Raw genomic sequence first — 24,205 nt, forward strand, 5'->3', positions numbered from 1 at the left:
AGTGGACAGGTCATCAGTGGAGAGGTAGGCAGTGAACAGGTAAGCAGTGGACAGGTCGGCAGTGGACAGGTAGGCAGTGAACAGGTAAGCAGTGGACAGGTCGGCAGTGGACAGGTCGGCAGTGGAGAGGTAGGCAGTGGACAGGTAGGCAGTGAACAGGTCAGCAATGGACAGGTAGGCAGTGGACAGGTCAGCAGTGGACAGGTAGGCAGTGGACAGGTTGGCAGTGGACAGGTCAGCAGGGAGCAGGTCAGCAGTGGATGGGTAGGCAGTGGACGGGTCAGCAGTGGACAGGTCAGCAGTGGACAGGTAGGCAGTGGACAGGTCATCAGTGGAGAGGTAGGCAGTGAACAGGTCAGCAGTGGACAGGTAGGCAGTGGACAGGTCATCAGTGGAGAGGTAGGCAGTGAACAGGTAAGCAGTGGACAGGTAGGCAGTGGACAGGTCAGCAGTGGAGAGGTAGGCAGTGGACAGGTAGGCAGTGGACAGGTCAGCAGTGGACAGGTCAGCAGTGAACAGGTCAGCAGTGGACAGGTCGGCAGTGGAGAGGTAGGCAGTGGACAGGTAGACAGTGGAGAGGTAGGCAGTGGACAGGTAGGCAGTGGACAGGTCAGCAGTGGAGAGGTAGGCAGTGAATAGGTAAGCAGTGGACAGGTCGGCAGTGGACAGGTCGGCAGTGGAGAGGTAGGCAGTGGACAGGTAGGCAGTGGACAGGTCAGCAGTGGACAGGTAGGCAGTGGACAGGTCAGCAGTGGAGAGGTAGGCAGTGGACAGGTAGGCAGTGGACAGGTCAGCAGTGGAGAGGTCAGCAGTGGAGAGGTAGGCAGTGAACAGGTCAGCAGTGGAGAGGTAGGCAGTGGACAGGTCAGCAGTGGAGAGGTAGGCAGTGGACAGGTAGGCAGTGGACAGGTCATCAGTGGACAGCTCCGCAGTGGACAGGTCAGCAGTGGACAGGTAGACAGTGGAGAGGTAGGCAGTGAACAGGTAGGCAGTGGACAGGTCAGCAGTGGACAGGTAGGCAGTGGACAGGTAGGCAGTGGACAGGTCAGCAGTGGACAGGTAGGCAGTGGAGAGGTAGGCAGTGGACAGGGCAGCAGTGGACAGGTCAGCAGTGGACAGGTAGGCAGTGGAGAGGTATGCAGTGAACAGGTAAGCAGTGGACAGGTCAGTAGTGGACAGGTCAGCAGTGGATGGGTAGGCAGTGGACGGGTAAGCAGTGGATGGGTAAGCAGTGGACGGGCAAGCAGTGGACAGGTCAGCAGTGGACGGGTAAGCAGTGGATGGGTAAGCAGTGGACGGGCAAGCAGTGGACAGGTAGGCACAGGCTGCTTTAGAAGCACAGTGAGGAAGCTGGAATGAGGCCAGGAACCATCCCCTGGTTCTTATAGGGAGCTGTGACAGAGCAGTAAAATCACGGGTGAGCCCAAGACCACCTGGGCTCACACCCTGCCACTTGCCATGAGAGCTGCACAAGAGGAGAAAGACAATCTCCAAACCCTGATATTCTGAAGATAAGCCCCCAAACACAGAGACAGATGGAATGCAGTTTTCACAAGAATTAAAAGTACAAAGGTGATAAAATTTCTCTGAAAACTCTTGCTAAGATATTTAGAGGAAGGCAAGCTAAGGATAATTTAGCTACAGCCCCACTTGACTACAAATAACCCCCACTTGAAGTATTACACGTGGCAGCCTCCTTCCTTTACCTGCGTGTACTATGCATGCATCGTGAACGTGAAAAGGAAGCCCCATACAATGACCAGAGTCCCCGAGGGGTCTCAGGTATACGACCCACTGTTACTCTTGATAGTGCTTCCTCTGTAATCTGCACTGTCACTTGCTCTGAATAAAGCTCCCTTCAAGACTTCTGCAGGTCTATGTATGCCATGACTTTCTAGTTCTGTGAAAAGGCCAAGAACTTGGAAACACCCAGCCCAAACCCAGAACACTGGTAACAGTCTGATATAAACCATTTAATTCAGACTTAGAGCTATGAAATATAAAGATAAAAATTGCACAGACCCAAATCTAGAAAGCAACAGAACTGTGTACCCTCTAGTGAGCATCTAATGATCTGGAAGGGCAGCTCCAGGTGGCTGGCTGGGATGGGCTGCACTCTGGAAAGAGGCAGTGTTTCGATGTTTCCATAATCTGCGTAGAGAACTTTCACATCGGATTCCAACGTTTCCAGAACAATGGCCCGGTACCAGAAGTCATCATCTGAAAACAAGGGATCCTTAGCACAGGTTACAGTCTGAGCCCTTCCCTTCCTTAAGATGGTTCTATCTACTACACTAAAAACTAACTGGGTTTCTAGTTAACAGTCTGGAGTTTTCTATATTCCTTCCAAAGCCCTCTGTGGAGGCATGCAGAGTCCTGATTTTGTTTTTTAACTACAAAAACAAGGGAGCTGAGAGAAGACCATGCAGCTCTGGAAGGCTGGAAGGCTGGAAGGCTGGAAGGCTGGAAGGCTGGAAGGAAGGCTGCAAGGCTGGAAGACAGATGTACAGATGGAAGCAGCTTACAGGCAAGGGAGCTCGTGCAAAGCTGACGGTGAGGAGGAAGACAGGCAGGATCACACATGCCTCCAAGGCCCCTGAGGGTGAGGGGCAGAGGGCAGGACAAAGGAGGCAGTTACTCTCTACTTTTACACAGCACACCTAGCTTTAAATTCACCAAAGACACTGGTGAGCCTCACGCTTAGAAGTCCCTTCTCCAAAGGCTATGGACTGGGGCTGTGAGGCTGAGGGGAGGAGGACACAGTTAGACAAGATGTATGTTCCAGGGAGGAGACAGCGACCACACAGGAGGGCACTTCCAGATGTGATCAAGCGTGCACTGAAGGCCTAAAGTAGGTAAGCTCTGCTGTACAGAAACTTCCAAATAGCTCTTGGGTATCCCATTGTAGTAATGTGGAAAGATGGTGCAAAGGAGCCTCTCACGTGAGTGACAGAGAGGGCAAAGCAAACAAAACAAGACCTGGAGGGGGGAGAGCATCACATTCAAAGACTGATGGCACAGAGACAGAGACAGGACATCCTGTCCTCAAAAACATGAAGGGGACAACATTCAAACACAAAGACACCCAAGAAACTAGTGCAGGTAAACTAAGACGGCAGAGCCTCCGTGAAGCAAGCCGGGGGTGGGGACAGATCACGGCAAACACATTCAGCAATGCCGAGTCAAGCACTGGGAGGCTCAGCAGCTCCTCAACACAGCACAAAACAAACAGAGAGAATGAATCAAACTCATGAGTTCAGGGGAACCTTCCCTACCCCACCATCTGAAGCACTCCCAGACTAGAGCCTATTCATGGGTGGCAGCACAACATGGAGAGCCAGCCCGTGTCCAGTCACATTACAATCAGCAAACAGGATGGAGAGGATACTCAAGGCTCCACACCGCAAAGGTTACATTCAAACTTGGGAGAAGCTGCCTACGTTCTGATTGAAAACACCAACAGTAATAGACAAGGCAGTGCTTTCAGAATGACTTCCAACCCAGACTTTCTACTGGTTTTTACCTCCCATGCAATGCCTTTCCTCGGCTCCTAAGGAACACATACATCCAGATGTTGGGGTAGATCCAAAGAGCAGCAAGGTCAACAAAAACAAAGGAGGGAGGAGGGATATCAGCTACCTAAAGAGGGGAAGAAACTCAGCTAACCTCTGGGCAGGGAGACAGAGATGGTACAAACAGCACTCAGCATGAAGGTGAAGGACTCAGGCAATGGCGGGCCAGGTTTGGAAGACAAGCGGGTCTAGCCTTCAGCTAGGCTAGGATATGGGGAAACATGGTGGCATGTGTCCTTGTAGAGCTCACTGAGGGGATGGAATGCTGATATGGAGGACTAGGAACAGTGACAACACACACAACACTTTTGACAAAGAGGCTCGATAGCAACAGAACCAGGAACAGCAGCACGCCACAGGGGAGTGTCTGCAGTGTCTATGAGGCCTCACAGTGATGACAGGGTCTTACATACCATGTCATGCCTTAACTTTCACTGCAACACAAATGGAGGCAAGTGCAGCCAGATGTCACACAACAGTAAGATAGAAGTGACGTCACTAACAAGGTGATAGAGAACATCACTGAATATGACATCATTCTGCCCCATTAACGGCCTACCAGACATCTGTGGACGAACTGCCTTTATGAGACCTCCAAGACGTAACAGGCAGGTGGTTATGAGCATGGGAGAGCCCATAAAAGACTCCATACTTTAACCTTGGCTGTGACAAGAAGCAACTGGGCACTCTGTTCTTGACCTGCTTGGCTGCCATTCTGCCCAGGAAACAGTAGGAAAGGTGTCCGCCCATACCCCACAGCACCTCTGCCATCTTCCTCCAACCCCAGAAACAAGCCAGGACATCCTCTGCAAGCGCTACTTATATTAGCGATGCAGTTTGTTGACGTGGAATGTTAAACAAGCCTGTCCTGAGATAATCTAATTCTCCTCTGGGTGGTCCATTCCTATGCATCTCCTAAAGTATGGAAGACTGTGCACCAGTGACCCACCAGACAGAGCACTGGTACTTGGAGCTGGTTATCTGAGTGTATCTATACTCTTATCTAACAATAACCTACATAGAATGGAAAAATCAGATGACTCCAGAATATAAATTAAATCACAATCTGTCTTTCTCAGCTTAACCAAATGAAATGTGTTGAGGTTACCAAAATCTACATCAGCTCCCCAAAAGACAACAGACCTTTCCCTGCAGTGCTTCACATAAAAGGGGCATTACTTGTGTACTTAGCACAGCACGCGTCTCCTGTCCGTGGTCTGTAGGCTGGCTGGCCCTTCTGAGCATTACAGTGTTCTAACAATTCAGCCGTTAACACACACAGCTTTTCTTGATTTTCTGAAATACAAGCAATTTTCACTGTGAGCAAATCCCCAGTAGTGACAGTATACAAAGAATCTCAAGTCCAATCAAGACAAGAGCTGTGCACATTAAAATACACAGTGTGTTTAAACAGATACACTACTGGTTGCCTTCTGCAGAAAGACTTGAACTATGAGGAGCCTCGGGGAGGCCTATTTCCTAACGAGGGTGATTCTGCTAGTGTGCTCCCTCTATAAAAAATTACTCTATTTTATTAATTTCATTTTATATTTACTTATAATGGGGATGTCACGGCACCCTGTGGAGGTGAGAGGACAACTCTAGGAGTGTTCTTTCTTCCTTCTGCCATGTGGGCTCCGTGGAGGGGACTCGGGGGAGGAGGCCTGCTACCAAGAGCTGGGCCTCTCTCATCATCCCTAAGTAGCTGTATTGTTCAGAAAGAGAAGTGTTCCACACTGGAGCCCAGTCATGAAGGCTGGTTTGCTAGTTTATCTTCTTGTTTAATGGAAGTTTACAATCAAGCAATCTCTTAGTGTCTGTGAAACCATCCTTGTGGTACTGAAGAGTCAGCTGAGTATGCTGGGAGTGTCTGTTCACATCTACTTTAACAATGAAAGAATAACATCTGCTTCAAATTACCAGTTCAGGAAGTATAGTAAATTACCACTTTTAGACTTTCTTCCCAAAATCAGAAAAAACAAAACAAACCACCTTTAATCTGTGTAAGTGACAAGCAGAGCTCAGGCTGTTGTGACCGTCTACACTACAGCTGAAGAGTAATCCTTAAACTCACTTTATTACATACAACATATTCAGAGTATACAAACAGTCATAAAATGCTGCCTGAGTATTGAGAAACTCTCTTAGGCCAACCTATACCCTCATCTAAAAATAACCTATGTAGATAAAAAGCTGATGAAAAAAGCTATGATTATTAACTGATTACTAAGAGTAATAAAATTCTAGAAATAATTCTGGTTGGTTCTCACTTATGTAGTTGAACTTTAGCTTAATAAATACAATTCAATATAGATAATGTGTTTTAAATAATAAGTTATGTAAAAATTAGGGGCACTTCTTGCTCTAGGACATTACAGATTACACTACAGCCAGGCTGCTGTGGAGGTGAACACAGGACACACCCTCTGTCTTCCGGGTTATACTCCTTGACAAGCATCACCCTCCTTTCTGCACCCTCACTTCCGACAGAGCTCCCCGAAGGACCTGCTCTGCACAGCTGAGAGGCAGAGGCACGCAGCAGCAGTACGGCTCCTCACCTGACATTTCACTGGGGATGGCGTAGAACAAGGCTGGGCTTATGATCTCTAGTACATTTGCTGCTATAGTCTTGTTAACTGGCAATTCCATTGTCTTCCACTGCTTTGCTGAAAGGCTGGCTAGAAACACAGGGGGCACAGGCTCATTAACTATACATAAAATTAAATGCACACAGCTTTCTTTTCTCCTCAGTAATATATGCATTCAGTAAGTTTGTTCATCAATGACTATTAACACCTCAGAGCTCCCATGTTGGGCGTCTGCTTCACAAATCAATTTCCTCAACTCAGAAGTGCATGTTACAGAGTCACTCAATAACCAGGACGCCCAGCTGATGCACTCCTGCAGAACATTTCTAACGCATAGTGAATGTAATCCTTCAAATTGGCCAAACCTTAAATTACACATATCTGTACAATGCACACTTATCTAACAACTAAATCTAAAATGAAAGTTTGTTTGAAAACAATCCTACTTTTCTGGTGAGGTTTACCTGAGGAGAGATGGCCACCTGAGTGGAGGGCGGTCCATCCAATGGACTCCACAAAGGCTCTCAAGAAACTGAGAGGGACGCCAGCCTTCACCTGTCTGCTTCCTGATTATGAAAACCTCACACTCCTGCCACAGTGCCGTTCCCAGCATGGTAACAATGCAGCCCCTCAAACCAGGAGCTTTCTGTCCAGGTAAAAAGTAAACAGCACAGACCTCGCATGCTTGGGATCAGCAGAGTGAATACTGTGAAACGACTTCACTATTCAAAGCCTTCCACAGTTTTAACGTAATCCTCATCATAATTCAAAAACGCATTCTTCATAGAACTAGAAAAAAATAACCCTAAACTACGTATGGAAGCTGGAGAGCCACACAGAAACACGGTGACATCCACTCAAGAGCAAACATGGATCTTGGGATCTGAAACTCTGAACAGCTAGGGGAAATAAGACACACCTTTCCAGAAGCAGTCCTAGGCAAGGGCTCAGTGGTACAAGGGACAGTCCTAGACTGCCTCAGCAACGCCCTTACACACACTCAGTGGTTCTCTGCACAGGAATATCACCAACCAGCAGGGGAAAGAATACCACCATAGCCTCTTACATGTAGAATTTAGACTTACTATAAACACCCCCCAACACACACACACACACACACACACACACACACACACACACACACACACACTATGTATGTGTGTGTATATGTTGTGTGTGTGTAAAGCAGAGGAGAGGCCAGGCATGATGGTGCATACCGCTAATCCCAGTACTTGGGAAGCAGATCTCTGTGAGGGTAAAGGTAGCCTAGTCTACATAGTTAATTCTGGAACAGCCAGGGCTACACAGTGAGAGCCTGCCTAGAGCTCATAATTGCATTAACTCCAGTTCCAGGGCTTCTGACACCTCAGACATACATGCAAGCAAAACATTCATGAACACAAAATAAAAATAAATTATATATTTTTAAAAAGGAAAGAATGAATGTAATAAAGAAGGAAGGCAGGCAGAAGAGAAATGGACTCAGGAAGGAGACCAGAGGAAGCAGCCAGGAAACATGAGGGATGGCAAATGTAGGCAATTAAGAGCAATGTTATGTATAGAAATTTCAATGAAACCCACTTGTGTGCTGTAACCAAAGTGTTAGAGAGCAAAGCAAACCCTAACATGAACTTGAACGGCAGACGGTTTAAAGGCATCACCTTGCACCCCGTGGCTGTCGATCTGGTTCTGTTGATAAGCATGTCTGTTCATCAGTGAGTCCTGTGGTGAACCACACCTTAAGACCAACTGCTCTGTGATGAGCACATCACTAATGATTTTGGGGTAGGGAGTGGAAAGATCGGTGAGCTCCACGCCCACGCCGTTCGCAGTGATTTCCACAACTCTGGCTTGGAGTTTGAGCCCCACAACACATGCTTGAAATCTTGCTATGGCCTCTTTTGTCCAATGCTTGTTTTGGGGCTGTATATCTGAGAAGTAAGGAAAAAACATTAAAGAAAAGTCTATGCATGCAGTGAGCTTATGTTGATGGTTGGCAGGACTGGGTCCTTACACTTAGCTTACAACTTCTCAAAAGTTACACAGGATGTGGTCAAGTCACAGACCCTGTACCTGCTAACACAGTGCAGACTTTCAGGGACTGAGAGCAGCACTGCGCCAGGAACAGATGTGTGCTGTCACTGTCTCTTAGGGGGGGCTTTTGCTTGTGCAGTGATGTGACTAACGAGAAGTTGCCAATGGATCAAAGAAGCTTTGCACAGTTCCTAGTGCTCTGAGCAACGTGGGCTTACTCCCTTGTATTCTGAGGCAGGCAGGGCCTCACTTGCCCAGGAGAGCACAGCTGAGCCTGTGGGAGCCAGGGGTCACCTGGATTCTCATCTGTCCGTCCTTTCGGTGGGTTTCCAGCCGTGACTGTGCATCTGAGACTACTCGCAGCACCTGTCCGACAGATGTGGAGGCTCCCTCCAGAGCTCCTCATTTAAGTCTGGAGTGGGGACTATAAATCTGAAGTTTGTTTTTGTTTTCTTGAGACAGGGTTTCTCCAGGCTGTCCTGGAACTCTGTATAGATTAGGCTGTCCTGGAACTCATACAGAGATCTGCCTGCCTCTGCCTTCCGAGTGCTGGCATTGAAGGAGTGTGCCGCCACCACCTGACTTATAAATCTGAGCTCTTAAGACAAGTTCCTGCTTGTCTGGAACTTTGAAGCTGCTGGTCTGAGGGCCACATCTTAAGCAGCACACTGGCGTGGCATATGGTGATTAAGAACAATCTGGGGTAAGATGGCTCTACAGGTGAACGTGTTTGCCACCAAAGCCTGAGCATTTGAATTTGATTTTTGGTTCTCAGTGGAAGGAGAGAACTGAATCCCAAAAGTTGTCTTCTTGTCCTTACCACAGACGCCATGCATGTGCCTGCATGAATGTATCATATATATGTGCACATGTGAGTACACATACATGTATGAACACAGGATGATATAGTCTTTAATAAGAACAGAGGCCTCAAGCACACCTACTGCACATTTAGGAGACAGAGTGATGTCATGTGTCTCATCACAACAGGATTGTCACAAAGACAGACAGACAGACAAAAACAGGACTCAGGAACATCTGTGCTCCCCAACATGGGCACTGTTAAGAATCTGGGATCACTTTCCACAGAAATAGGGGTCTTCAAGTAAGGGTCTTGTTGTACGGCCCAAGTCACCAGGTTCCTGGGCTGAAGAGGTTCTGTGGAATGCTGAGCAGCTGACACTACTGCCCAGGCCTCGGTGCCATGCTGCTCCCATGACCATGAATGCAAATGGAAACATGTCTGCACACATATACACACATGTCTGCACACATATACAGACTCTGTTAAATGTTTACATGCATGGGGACACATGCGTGGAATCCCAGCAAAAGAGGTGATAAGGCAGAACAGTTGCTAGGTTCCAGGTCCTGACCACAGAGACCGGGTCTCAGCAGAACAAGGCAGCAACAAGCATGCTCAAAAGCGAGGTGTCAGGTCACATCCCTGACAAGCTGCCGAACCATGCTGCTTCTGTGTGGCCTTACTTCTTTTCTTCTCCAGATAGGAAAACAGAAGTGTGCAGATTAAATAACTTGCTAGCTCTCCCAGCAGCCAGTGTGTAGCAGAGCTGGCCCCTGGCACCCCCCCCCCCTCCCTGCATAGTGATGCTGCCCCCCCCATAGTGATGTAACTCAATTTCCTCCCCCGCATCACAGTGGTGAGTGTAACACATCTTAGCAGCAGTAGGGTGACAGCAAAGGCCTGGGCACAGCTTCAGTCTCAGGCCTGGCCCAGTGCCTCAGAGCCACTGTTAAGAGGACCACTCACTATCCTGACATAGATCATGTTACAGTCATCCTCTGTGGCAGGCTCTGCAAGTGACAGACTGTCAGTAACAGCCCTGGGATGAGTTCCTTGCAGCCATTTCCAGGTTGCTTTAGAATAAACAACTAGAAGTAAATGCCAGAATCCACTATTATCTGAGGGTCTCAGAGTCCTGCAAAAACTCTTCTAGACAGCCTGTGAGTTTCACTCCCAGAACTAAAACTTTTCCCAGAAAAGAAACTCCTTCATACCACCCTGAGTATTCTTGCCAAAATACTAAGTATGTTCCTACATTGTGTAATGTGCGGTGGGCTTTTCTAGCTCAGTTGGAAGGTTATGACAAGTTGGAAGGTAATGAAGGACACCCATACCATACAGTGCTGGTTCTCCAAGGTGTGAGAAGCGCCTGTTGACACCTACCTACTAGCCAGCACTGCATCCCCTGAAATGGAAGTAGTAAGAACTGTGGTAATATCGCCTGGAGTTGGTCTGTGGTAACTTCTTCAACATTTCCGTAATCCACAAAGTGTACTTTAACATTCCCACTTGGTAAGATCTCCTTGACTAGAGCCCGGTACCAGTTGCCGTCACCTGGAAGCAGTTCAGAGTCTCTGACATTTCTTTTTCCTTCACATTCAATATTTCCTCTTAGAAAAAAAAACACTTTCTATAGCAAAGTTGATAAATTTTTTCTCTTCTATAGATTACAACTTTTAGTTTTTCTTCAAAAATCCCTAGACTGAGAATTCCCAAGGTCCATTTTTAGAACATGTCCCCAGACATTTTACAGTCTCACACCCTGACATCCAATAAAAAATTCCATTCATAGTCTACAAAATAAAACATGGAAGTGGGAAATGACTATGACATTCTTACTGCTCAGGGGCCAGAGGCTTTGCTGTTATTTGGTAAAATGAGAAAGGGTAAAAGTGTTGCCATGTGTACTGGCTAGTTTTGTGTCAACTTGACACAGCTGGAGTTATCAGTTGAGGAAATGCCTTCATGAGATCCAACTGTAAGGCATTTTTCTCAATTAGTGATCAAGGGGTAAAGGCCCCTTGTGGGTGGGACCATCTCTGGGCTGGCAGTCATGGTTCTATAAGAGAGCAGGCTGAGCAAGCCAGGGAAAGCAAGCCAGTAAAGAACATCCCTCCATGGCCTCTGCATCAGCTCCTGACTTCTTGAGTTCCAGTCCTGACTTCTTTCAGTGGTGAACAGCAATGTGAAAATGTAAGCTGAATAAACCCTTTCCTCCCCAACTGCTTCTTGGTCATGATGTTTGTGCAGGAATAGAAACACTGACTAAGACAAATTGGTACCAGGAGTTGGGTATTCCTGTGACAACCTTACCATGTTTTGGGGAGGACTGTGGAAGGACTTTGGAACTTTGGGCCAGAAGATCCATTCGGTGTTAAGAGCTCTGTGGAATGTTGTGTAGGAGCTTGGAAGATAATGTTGAGGACAATGCAGGAGATGGAGGCCTGGCTTGTGAAATTTCAGAGGGAAGATTAAAGACTCTTTTCAGGGCCATTGCTGTTTTTATTGTGAAGATTCTGTGGTTCTGGTTAGCTGGGGCTGAAGAATCAGCTGTGATTAACAAGATACCAGAACTACTAGAGCAAAAAAAAATTGTACTACTGGGACTATTGATGCTGGTTAGCTGGAGCTAAGAAATTAGCGGTGATTGAGAAGAGACCAGCATCATTGAGGTGACATCTTCTGGGAAGTATTTTTTGAGAGCACAGTGACTGTGTTCCAGAGATAGCCAAAGTTGTACTTTGTGCTGTGGCTGGACTTGGTAATGAGTAAGGGTCACCCAGGTGGTATTGGTTTTGAAGGCATGAAGGGGTCACCCAGAGCAGCTGAGGCTTGGCACTGTGAGAGGTCATGGAAGGCCATTGGTGAAGGTGCAGCCTCAGTTGCAATTGATGGCCCAGGACTGAAGGGGTCATGCAGTGTTTTGGAGATGCCAGTACCATGAGATGACCACCAAGAGCAGAAGCAGTGGAGTACAGACATCTGGAGCCTAGAGGATGACGTGTGTGCTACAAAGGGCATGGCTGGAGAAGTGACCCAAGCCCTTGGAGGAGCCCAGAAGATCATGAGTTGAATCCCAGACATATTTTCCCTCTTGAAGGAAGAAACTATTTTAGTGGAGCCCACAGTTAAGAGACTTTTAATTGTAAAAAGACTTTGGATTTTAAAAGAGATGGATATTTTAAAGAGATTGAAATTTTAAGAATATGTAAAGACTGTGGGACTTTTAAAGTTATTTAGATCTTGGGGATTAATATGAATGTAAGGGTTGAGGCTTACTAGTGATGTGTTTGTGTGTCAAGTTGACAAGGGGTCAATTGTACTGGCTAGTTTTGTGTCAACTTGACACAGCTGGAGTTATCAGTTGAGGAAATGCCTTCATGAGATCCAACTGTAAGGCATTTTTCTCAATTAGTGATCAAGGGGTAAAGGCCCCTTGTGGGTGGGACCATCTCTGGGCTGGCAGTCATGGTTCTATAAGAGAGCAGGCTGAGCAAGCCAGGGAAAGCAAGCCAGTAAAGAACATCCCTCCATGGCCTCTGCATCAGCTCCTGCTTCCTGACCTGCTTGAGTTCCAGTCCTGACTTCTTTCAGTGATGAACAGCAAAGTGGAAATGTAAGCTGAATAAACCTTTTCCTCCCCAACTGCTTCTTGGTCATGATGTTTGTGCAGGAATAGAAACACTGACTAATACACCATGTAACGAACAGCCCAAAGCTATCAGAAATGCTCCGTGGTATGGGACATGTAGCACTAAGGCCAGACATCATCACTTCAAGGCTCCTTAGGGAGAAGGCATCATAAAAGTTCCTCTCATTTTGATTATGAAAACGTGCTTAAAACGGGAAGAAGAAATGCACTGGAACAAGGTCTGAGTGTTAGAGACAAGAAGATCCACACAGTCACTGACACCAAGTCAAACTTACCTGAAAAAAAGGCACAGCAAGGCCGCCCTATCTCTGCCTTAAAGCCATTGGGCGGCTTTTGTGCACAGTAGTCTGCTAAGGACTGATTCAAGTCATCAAGCTTCTTTAAGGCTGAAAACACAACACAGAGAACGTAGACTGTTAGAGATAACCATTAACCACCCTTGCCTTCTAATGTCAGAGAACATTTTCCACCATGAACATCTCAAGTATGCCCCAAACACCTGATAACTACACCACATGCTGTTTCCTTCACAAAATTCCTCAGGCAATACAGCAATATTCAGTTAAATTCCTAATAAACTGAAAACCAGTGACTTCTTGGGCACAATATAGCTTGGCAGTACCATCTGTATGCCACCACAAGGTTTGAACGTCAACTTCATACAAACCCATGAAGTTAATACTGCCCTAAAAAGTAAATGTAATTACTAAATGCTAAGTTTAGTTACTGCTCTGATGGAAGTTCTGTAGGCAAATCTGCAGCACAATACACTGAGAGGAAGGTGAGGCTGTCTCTAATGGAAGACTGTACAGAACCACAAGCAGCCAGCAATCTCCTAGCGGGAAGCAGAGACGGACAGCAAGCTACTGAGGACAAACAGCAAAGACACAAATGGCTTCGGCGTCTACAGAATAGGGACCCAAGCAGCTATACAAGCCAGAGGCAAGCAAGCTCCTCTGAATTATGGCAAAGGCTGCCACAGAAACAGGCATTCTAATGAAAGATCACCTTCCACTTTCAGATGAGCAAGGGCACTCAGAGAAATGGATAACACAAGCATGCAAGAGCATGGGAGTCTCTGCTTAGCTTCACATGGGACGCCTGGACTTTCCAAAGCACAGTCACCCACTGACATATCACTGTGACTGCAGTTTGTCCCAAGGATGTGATTTAGGGCTGGAGACATGGCTCAGTGGTTAGGATCCACTGAGGACCCACATCAGTTCCTAGCGCCCAGCGCTCACAACCATCTGTAACTCCTGCTGGTCCCCTCTTGTGGTCCACATAGGCACTGCATGTATGTAGTGCACAGCATGCAGGCAAATGCCCACACAAGTTTTAAAAAGGAACAGTATCAGAGTAAACTCAGAATATTAGGTCTGGAACCTCTATTGTCACCTCTGTTAAACTAAGATAAAACCACACAGATGGCAACAATGTAGCTACAAAAAATAACAGCCCTGAGACTGCTGGTTATCCTGCACTGTAGCCTAGAACAGAAAAGGACAGCAACTGGACCCTAACACAACCTAGCGCTGGTCTCCCAGGTTAGCCACACAGAAGCTCGGTGAGGGGTGTGCAGAACTCACCACACCACCTACGCAAATACAAAGTGTATACATTAAAAGCATAGTAAGAAAGGAATAAAAAGCGTGAAAGTTATGTACATAAAAGGAACACATATCAGGCTGCTTCTGCCTCTGAAAAAAAAGAACTGAGGACCATGAGGAGAGGGGTGGGGTGTCTTGATTTCCACTAAACTCTGGTAGTGTTAAGTTTTGTACCATATGCTTGGCAGTCACCTATGAAAGTAAATAAAAGGAAATTTTAAGTTGTGATTATTTTTAGGTTTATTTATTTTTAAGTTATGTGAATGAGTGTTCTGCTGCATGTGCATACACCATGCGAATGCCTGGTGCCAACGGAAGGTAGGAGAGGGCATCAAATTCCAATGCCCTGGAACTGGAGTTCAGATGGTTGTGAGTTACAATGCGGAGACTTAGACCCAAACCTGGGTCCTCTGTAGAAGCAGCAAGTATCTTAACCACCAAGCATCTCTCCAGCACCTTGAGTTTTGTTCTACATGACATAGTAGTCCATCTCCCAGGTGATTCTAAATGAAGACACCATGCATCTCAGAACTTGAGAGTCAGACAAGGACTTACTTATCTAGTCTAAGGTATTAATTTGGCAGAAAAAAATGGATCTAGAAAAGTTAAACTCAATAATGCTCATTCAACTTTTACAGTGCAAAAAATATAAAGTGTGAGAAGTAGGACAGATAGAAATCTCCAAGTGACAGTTGTCAGAATCATGGGGAATGAGAAAAAAGGTAGGCTGGTACTGATGCCTCAGCAGGGACACTAGGATGAGACAATGTTCACAGTAGCATCTTTGCAAAGCTAGCCACGAGCCGAGCGCAAGACCAAACAGATTTAAAAACTGCTGTTCACTTATACAATGGGATATTATGCAACAACAGCAAAACAAGCTCCAAGTACCTGTAACAATGTTAAGAAATAGTAACCAAGGCAAAGCTAAAAGTATACATTGTATAGTTTTGTTTCCTATGAGGTTCAAAACCAAGGACAATCAAATGCAGCCAGACTCCACTTCCTTCTGAAGGAGGTGGCATGGGTAAGGCCAGGCGAAGGAGCACAGGAGCATTCTGGGAGCCTGGAACATTGGTTCTTCCTGATAAGCTGTCTCCCAGAGTGGGTCTGTGACAATCATTACCCTGCACTCCTCCATTACCCTGCACTCCTCCATTGTGTGACCTCCATTACCCTGCACTCCTTTCCCCCCCCCCACTTATTCACTTTACACTGTCCCCTCCCAGTGACCCCTACACTGCACTCTTGATACAGCATTTGGTTTCTATAAATGTAACAGTCCATCAGATCAACAGACAGACTTAATTTCCAACAATGATGTTAGGTGATATGCCGTGATATCTAAAATGGCCATAAGGCAATAACGGAAACTAAGTGCCATCAAGTCCCTCTGTGCCTGGCTGCTTGCAAAGAGCTCGTGTCACACGGTAACTACCACACACTCCAGAACCAACAACTCATCAAGCCAGCTTACCGTCGTCTTTAAGAAAGTGGCAGTAGAACTCCCCGGGACTGTACATCATGCAGACCACCACATCCACTGTCTCGTCAACAGTGAACTCCACCCACGTCCACTCCAACGCCTCTGCTGGTCCTTCTATGGCCAAGGGAACTGTGAAAATAACTGAATGTTTTTCACAGGGAGGAGACAGTTTGTGAGGGGAGGGCTGTCACTGGCAGGGCTGTGGAGGATCTAGGACAGCTCAATTTCCACTGACATTCTGGTGTCTTTATAGGAAAGTGAACCTACCATTGAGGATTGCAATTAAGCTGGTCATTGAGGGTCATCCATCTCTGACTAATCAAACTTCCAACACCCCGAGGTTTGCATGGTGGGAGGTGTACTTATGTGACTGTTCAGTTAGCAAGGGAAAGAGGCACCCACACACCAGCTCCCCTGAAGCCCTGGCCCATGCATGCACTCTTGGGCTCAGCCTACTTACCACTGGCTGTGTGCATACTGCTGCCTTTATCTGCCACTACGTCCTTTTCTTCGATGGCAAAGCCCGAGTCTATGAGAGCTTTAGAAGTGCTGATGTGAGGAGTCACCGACTTGTCGATGAGCTCCACCAGGGCCCTGGTCCCCAGCATGCCCACCACTCTCACTGTGACCATCCTGTTCTGTACCATCTCTTTCATGACACACACAGCTTCTGGAGTCCAAATTCCTAATGATGGCTTCACGCCTAACCAACAATCGTTAAAAGGATATTAAAATAATTCCTAAAACAAGCATTACACATTCAACTTCATTTCCTCAAAAACAATAAAGGTTTCCTCAGAAACAAATCTATGCCAAACACTGGAACCAAAATGTCCCATCTGAGCAGCAAGATTGTATAAACATGAAAAATAGCCACATTAAAAATACTTCTGGACCTCAATGTAAAACAAACAAACAAACAAACAAACAAACATAACCACCTTAAATCCATTGATAGAAAATGTCCAGAAAGCCAAATCTATAGAGAAACATTAGTCATTTCCTGGAACAGGCTGACCTGTAAAACATACATGAGCTTCTAAGCTATGATGGGGTGTCCTCAGACACATGAGCTTCTAAGCTATGATGTCCTCAGACAGGTGCTGGTTAGCATGTACAACCTACTTAAGTTTACTAAAAGAATAAAAATAAACAAACAAAAAACATCCTGAATTCTGTACCTAAAACAAGAACTCCTACAATGTCTAAATTATAGCTCAATAACGTGACTAATCAGAAAGGTATAAACAATCCAGGAAGGAATACCGGCTTTACATATTAATGTGAAGTTTTGTGGGGTTTTCTTTTGTTTTTCATAAATACAAATCAATATTGCCAATAATTCAAAGGCATAGACTAAAGTCAGTATAGAAACTAAAGCTGAAGCAGCCTAGCCCCGTTCCTCGCCCCCCCCCCCCCCGCCCAAAAAGAACAAAGCTCAGATTCTCCCAGGGAAGGGAATGATGAGATGTGGAAAAGTCCACAGGCGAGTGCTACTTCAGTGTCTCTTGAGTTTAGTGTGTAACAGGACTTACTCTCGCCTGAGGGAGTGCACAAGTGAGCTCAACCCCTTCCACAAAAGAGGAGACAGTATGTCCCACAGATAGAACAAGACACATAGTCATGGCACCTCATCACCCGGGGAGCGTACCCTATGGAGGTCACTCTGCAGTACTGTCTTGCAATGCATCCAAGGAAAACTTGGAAAGAATACACATGCAGTCCAAATAATTAACAGAACACCAGTGTCAACACTCTGAACTGTCTGACATCAGATACAACCTGCAATAATGGTACAACTGCAGACCTCACTGAAGACGATTTATCAATGCAGGAAGAAGCCCGAGATGCTATGGATAAGGCACCTGCACAGTTTGACCTTGGGGCTCTCACTGCTCCAACACGCAGGTGTCTGCACCACATGTATGCTCACATGTCCATTCTCATGTTGTGATATCTGAAAATGAGAGGACCACAGCATTCCATACCTGCCAGCACACAATTTAGAGCTTGCATCGGCAAATCCAACAACTTTGGAATTATGGGACAAAGTCTTTTCAAACTGAGAATCTCAAAGTTCCCATAATCGACATATCCAACCAGGACAGATTCTTCAGAAACATAGGCCAGAACCGAGGCGCGGTACCACTGATCATCCTCTGCAACAAGGAGAAAGGGGTCTCAGAGACTCTATGGCCTGCAGAAGTGCTCCCCAACTGGAGATGGCTATATGTACATTCTGCCACAATGCCAAGTACTCAGCAGGCGTGCTCACTAAAGACTACCAGAAGCCTCACCTTCCCAAAGCAGGACCACTGTACTTAGCTTAGTAACTGCTTTGCTTACAGCCCTGCCCCCCAACAACCAAATACCTGATAAAGAACTCAAAGGAAAAAAGACCGATTTTGCTCATGGGGTCAGGTTGGGGCCCCGTGGGGCAGAGAGGTCACTCTCTGGTGTGAGATCTAATCAAGCTGACAATGAAGATTAAGCACCATGCCACAGCACATCATGTAAGTATGAATTTATATGACTTGTTTCTCCAACAGATAGACAGTAGGTAGCTCAGCAGGGGTGAGAGCATGTTCTAACCACACGATTCTCCACGGTCCATTGATTATTTGCTAAGGTACCAGGAAGGCTAGTTCTAGAACAGTGGGCTACATAATTACAGAAGTGAAGGCACTGGTGGGTTCTGAGCTGCTGGGCTCTTGAGTGAGCAGGCAGGGCAGCCCTTGAGGCAACAGTCACACAACTAGGCTTCCACAAAGCAAAACTTGTGGAGTGACAGAGGCCTCAAACAAAGCTCACAAAGAAGGGAGTGCCAGGTTCTAGAGACCACACTCCTGTCAGGGTCCATCTCCATATAACAGTAAGGGACCAACAGAAACCGTACATGCAGGCTCGTGACGTGGGAAGCATACACCACACTGCTTTGATCTAGTTTGACTGGACTTGTTTAGGACATCACTGGTGCATGTTATCATTCAAGGCCAAGTGGGGCTAATCGGTGTGAATCAAAGATTTGGGGCTTTACCCAATTGTATGTAAAACCATTCTCACCTGAGAACTGAGCACAGCACACATCCCCAATGGTTGGATAAAAGTCAGAGCGTGGAATCACATGGCCACAGTATTCACTGAGGGATTCCTGAAGCTCCGCAAGCTTGTCTGTGGACACAAAGCATACCTCAGACACAGAAATGTCGTTTCTTGTCTTCAGGGGGGCACGCTGAGTCTCAGGGAACACTTTGGCGACACAACAAACTAAGAAAATGGACTCACGGCCGCTCTGCAACTGCTGACAAAAGAAGTCCTCTGGTGTCTGGATGTGGGCAACCACGCCACAGAACTCATCACCCACATTCAAAGTCAGCACTTTGGGGATCAGGGCATTTCTGTCTGTCACAATCTTGTTCTCAGCTGTCACTCTTCCAACGTCCTCCAATGCACCTTGTCAGAAAACACAAAGACCTTGGCATCACGGAAAGAAACAAAACAGTACCAAAGTATGGAGAAAACTAGGGAACTTGAATGTTTGAAGGCCCAAAGACTGAGTGGGCAACAGTCCGTGATGGAATCAGGTACCTGGGTGCTGGACCTTCAGAAAGGGAATTCTGCATCACCAAAGAAGGAAACCACAGCATCAACAAAACCAGATCTAACCGCAGAGTCAGATCTAACCGCAGAGTCAGATCTAACCTCAGAGTCAGATCTAACCACAGAGCAGATCTAACCACCGAGTCAGATCTAACCACCGAGTCAGATCTAACAGCAGAGTCAGATCTAACCACAGAGTCAGATCTAACCGCAGAGTCAGATCTAACCTCAGAGTCAGATATAACCACAGAGCAGATCTAACCACAGAGCAGATCTAACCACCGAGTCAGATCTAACCACCGAGTCAGATCTAACCACAGAGCAGATCTAACCACCGAGTCAGATCTAACCGCAGAGCAGATCTAACTACAGAACCAGATCTAACTACAGAACCAGATCTAACTACAGAACCAGATCTAACTACAGAATCAGATCTAACTACAGAATCAGATCTAACTACAGAACCAGATCTAACTACAGAACCAGATCTAACTACAGAACCAGATCTAACTACAGAACCAGATCTAACTACAATGCTCTCTCATAAAATATTTGGCCTCTAAGGAACCAAGAAAAATACAACTTAGAGTTGATCCTATGGAAGAGACACAGAGCAGAGCCTACTTCACAGTGAAATGTAACCCTACAGAAAGTCATTTGCTACAATGATATACTCAATTTAATGAAAATTACACTTAAAATGCATTTGTTGGTTCAAATGAGGAAGATGTAACGTAAGTACCACATGGCTCAGAGCTGACAGAATCTGAAGGACTTTGAACACCACAAAAAAATAACTCAGACTGCAAGATAGCTCCGAGGACTGAAAGTAAAATGGATGGCGTACAAGACTGCCACATCTTTAAGGGTGGGAGTTTCAGGAGGAGACAAGCCAGCAAGCTATCAACTATCAGGAGTCTGCAAAACAAACAGCTACCTCACAGGAACCAGGAAGAAGACATTGTGCAGATAAAGACCAAGGTCAGGGTCACTGTTTTAACTCAGACACAGAAAGCAGCAGATAACAGAGCTACACAAGGAATCTCACCACAGACCTATGCCGTCTCACTCTAGACCGACAAGCTGAACGCCTACTGGATGGATTCTGACACGAAAGCAACTGGGAAGGAGCTGATGAAGTAGTCTGTGCTCTTCTGAGTCTCACATCTTCAAGTGTGATAGGCACTTGGAGTCCTTCTACGGGAAGGACAGAGGCACCCACCACAGCAGGGTCTGTTAGCAGGGAGAGACGGTGTCTCCGTTAGGGTTTCTACTGCTGTCAAGAGTACAAAGCAACTCTGACAAAGGACTGACTGGGGGTTTGCTTAGTTTCAGAGGGTTAGCCCATTATCATCATGGGCAGGGGCATGGTGGGAGCATGGTGGCACTCTACATGCTAGGGAAGCAGAGAGCTACATCCTGATCTACAGGCACAAAGAGAATGCCTGCTCCTGGTCCAGGCTTTTGAAGCCTCCAAGCCTTACCTCCAGTCAGACACTTCCTCCAACAAGGCCACGCCTCCTCATCCTTCTACTCTTTTCCAATGGAGTCACTCCTGGTGTTTAAGCACTCACACATATGAGCCTCTGGGGGGCCATTTTCATTCAACCCACCATGGGCAGGGTATAAAGGTGTCTCAGCCAGGTCTAGGGACAGCACAGCAGGTTCAGGTCTGTTAGGCTTGAGGCCAGACTGTGCAGGACAGTTAGCAACCTTCCATTCCTTTCTCATCTCTATCTTTAACAGGCATCACTAAGCTCCGGGAAGGTACTTGCAGCCTGCCCTGTTCACACTTTCTATGCTTCCCCCCCCCCCTGTACCTTTTCCTCAAGCTCACATCCATCATACCTCAGTTCCCGTCTCACAGGCCCCTTTGCAGGGGAGTTTTCTCTCCCCCACCCAAACCTTTCTGGGTGGACCACAAAATTCCCTCCATACCACCTTTATATACCTCCAGAGAACCTTAGCAGAGTGGACAGACCTCTCTGGGCCCTCCTGCTTCTCGCTGCCGGGAGCCCCAACGTGTCCGAGTTACTGAAGAGTGACTCCCTTAAACAGAAGCCCTTGCCGCTCTGGTGCTCTTTCTAGCTTTCTTGTCACGGGCCCAGGTTTACTTCATTCTATTTCCTTACTCTGTACCATCAGCATTTATTCCTAAGCACGACAACTTCTAGACGATCATTTGATCATTTGTTTAGTTTTCTTCTGTAGGGGGTAAATACTCAATGTTTCTCATCAAGATTTCTGTTCTAGGGAATGAGGGCCAGCGCCATAGGACTCAGGCTGGAGACAAAAGATAACCACAGAGGGCTGTCCCCACTGTCATAAGTAGAAGAGACAGAGGTAAGAAAAGATGGAAGGAGGGAAGTAAAAGATATAAGCAAGCATATTTGGGAGGAATGCCAACAATGACTTGGCAACCAAGTAAACAGGTACAGGATAGGGGGCCAGAGGAGATGGCAGATTCAGGGCAGTCCAGTCTGTCTTTGGGGTGAATACTCATCAACATGGTATCACCTCTACCCTGGACAAAAGACAGTGTCTACACTGTCTACATTCAAAGAACAAAGTAAAAGAGGAACAGACCATAAAAGCAAAGTAAATGCAAGATGCTCACGGTGGTTCTAATTCCCTTGTTAAACTTGAGGTAAACATGCACACATGCATGAACACGCAGTAAAAAACTACTGTCCAACCACAACAGAATTTCAGAGAACTCCTTGCTACTGGTAAAAACCCAGGTCTGGAACCAACCACACTAAGGCAGCATGCACTGGAATGCCCTCAAGCTAAAGTGTCCCTTTATGAGAGCCTATTAGGACTCATCTGCAAAACAGACTCAGAGGAGACAGGAGGGAAGGCTGAGGTTAGAAAGTGTGTTTCTAAGTGAGCACTCCCCTTTTTTATGCAGTGGCCCTGACATGGGTCAGTGTGAGCCTGTGTACTCACTGTGGTCCATACTCCGCTCCGTGGAGCTCTGCTCACTGGGTTTCACTCCATACCCCATTTCCACCAGCACATGGTCCAGCTGCTTTCCTAAAAGGTGATTCAGAAAATATATCTCTACGGAGACACTACTTAAAGCATCACAGGCAAAGAAAAAGAAACAAGTCAGCCATGTGTCCCAGACATTATAGGGACACATGGCTAGGCTTTGCTTCAGCAGGCCAATTATTACAGGCAAAATAATACCCAAAAAAACATACTTTTTAAAATTTAAACAAAATTTCCAATCACTTGACTAAAAAGTTCACTAAAAGATTCATCTTCAAAATTCCAAATAATAGAAAACTCAGCTATCACTTCCAAAGCACATTTAAATTAACCAGTTTATCCAAAGAAATCCGTTAAAGGCACAGGATTACATGCCTAAAACAGAGCGGCCATCGCTGACATAAACTCACATCCCAAAGCTGAAGCTGCAACATGAAACACATATGTCAAAGGAACAAGAATAGATTTCATACTACATTTCCACGTATAAGCTCCTGTTCTACCACGTCACCCACGATGTCCTTTCTATGAGAGAAAAGGCGCAGTGTCTTGGAATCCGAGGCCGTGAGTAATTCAGTCTGAGGAGTCACTTTTCCAACAGATAGTAAACCACTGAGGAAGGACAGATCCCCGACTGCGTCTGCTCCTCACCTGAACACTAATGCTAATGCTATGCACATCCATGAGGCTGCTGCAGGAAATGCACGGGGTCAACAGGTCACAGACACTCAGTCTCCTCTTGTAAAGCTGCAGAGCTCACAGCAGCCATTACGAGGGCAGTAAAAGGATAATAACGTAGTTGCCTCTTATTGGCCGCATCTGGCCTGCTAAACCATCTGATTGCACAGTGTGGACGAACAGCTAATTCAAAGCCCCATTTCTGCACAATGGGAATGACTCTACCCCGGGCACTTGGCTCACTCCATGGTTCTGGTGCTCCCGGAGAAACAGATGGGAACTAGGAAAGGTGAAAGGGAAGACTCACATCTTACCTGAGCTCTGAAGAACAAGGTCAACGGCACAGGTGAGTACCTCCTCCTCTAAGATGTCCATGACCTTGACAGAGCAGAACTGCTCAAACAGAAGGGCCTTAACAGCTGCAACACATCCTTCACTCCACTCGCCCGCGGTGGGAATGACGCCTGACACACAGCACTTTATGGCCTGAAAGATTTTGTACAAGTTACTTACAGGAATGAAAAAAAATGAAAATTTTAATTAATTATTTAAAGAGAGTTTTTAAAAGAATGTATTTCATGATGAAAATGATCATCAAAAGCTGTCAGTCCTAACCAGATACAACATCTTAAGTGTGCTTATATCACCCTCTTTGATGCTTTTGCCGCAATGCTAACTGTTGGTAACTGAAGCTTCAGAACGAGATATTAGATACAAATTTTACCTTTACATCAATTCTGACTTCTTTACAATATTATATAAATACAGAAATGACTGATTTTTATAGAGCCAGCAAGATGTGCCTGAAAAAGCTACTTACTCACAAGGGATGCTACTTAGTTAGAGACGGACAACAGGAGAGCCAGCCCCAGGGTATCCATCCCCACTGGCCGTGAGTGACCCAGGAGGACAGCGGGGACGCTGACAGGGGTTCACAGAGAAGGGACTCACGGAAGGAGGAAACAAGTCAAGGCCTCTGCTCAGCGGGTGAACGCTGTCTATCGGGATCATCTCCTCGTTCCCATAGTCAATGTACAAGACGTGGGCCTTCCTCTGCAGCACATCCACGGCTTGTACTATGGCTCTGTTCCAGGTCTACGAAGGAAATGTGCAGCACTCTGCTTTAAACACAGCTCACAATCCTAGCAAACAAAGGCTCCTGTTTCTTCCAGAGGCACCCAAAAAC

The 24,205-nt window shown here is 46.3% G+C and overlaps 1 protein-coding gene across 11 annotated transcripts in view; it reads right to left on the reverse strand.

Moving 5' to 3' along the window:
* Tdrd1 (tudor domain containing 1) overlaps nt 1-24,205 on the reverse strand; it is a 47,158-nt gene that overhangs the window by 6,214 nt on the left and 16,739 nt on the right. For 4 of the 11 annotated variants that reach the window (XM_021152234.2, XM_085833942.1, XM_021152233.2 and 1 more), the window contains exons 9-22: nt 23,971-24,114; nt 23,334-23,505; nt 22,297-22,383; nt 19,033-19,200; nt 18,811-18,918; nt 17,736-17,906; nt 16,208-16,450; nt 15,739-15,876; nt 12,927-13,037; nt 10,383-10,607; nt 7,822-8,091; nt 6,131-6,250; nt 4,752-4,868; nt 2,053-2,220 (exon numbers count right to left, since the gene is read on the reverse strand). In XM_021152234.2, the coding sequence (XP_021007893.1) occupies nt 2,053-2,220; nt 4,752-4,868; nt 6,131-6,250; nt 7,822-8,091; nt 10,383-10,607; nt 12,927-13,037; nt 15,739-15,876; nt 16,208-16,450; nt 17,736-17,906; nt 18,811-18,918; nt 19,033-19,200; nt 22,297-22,383; nt 23,334-23,505; nt 23,971-24,114 (2,242 nt within the window). The remainder of the gene's footprint in view (nt 1-2,052; nt 2,221-4,751; nt 4,869-6,130; nt 6,251-7,821; nt 8,092-10,382; nt 10,608-12,926; nt 13,038-15,738; nt 15,877-16,207; nt 16,451-17,735; nt 17,907-18,810; nt 18,919-19,032; nt 19,201-22,296; nt 22,384-23,333; nt 23,506-23,970; nt 24,115-24,205) is intronic. The other 7 variants (XM_085833945.1, XM_085833944.1, XM_085833948.1 and 4 more) reach the window with 5 other exon arrangements.

Source organism: Mus caroli, unplaced genomic scaffold (assembly GCF_978045245.1).
Source record: "Mus caroli unplaced genomic scaffold, Mus_caroli_1 scaffold_20, whole genome shotgun sequence".
Taxonomy (NCBI): domain Eukaryota; kingdom Metazoa; phylum Chordata; class Mammalia; order Rodentia; family Muridae; genus Mus; species Mus caroli.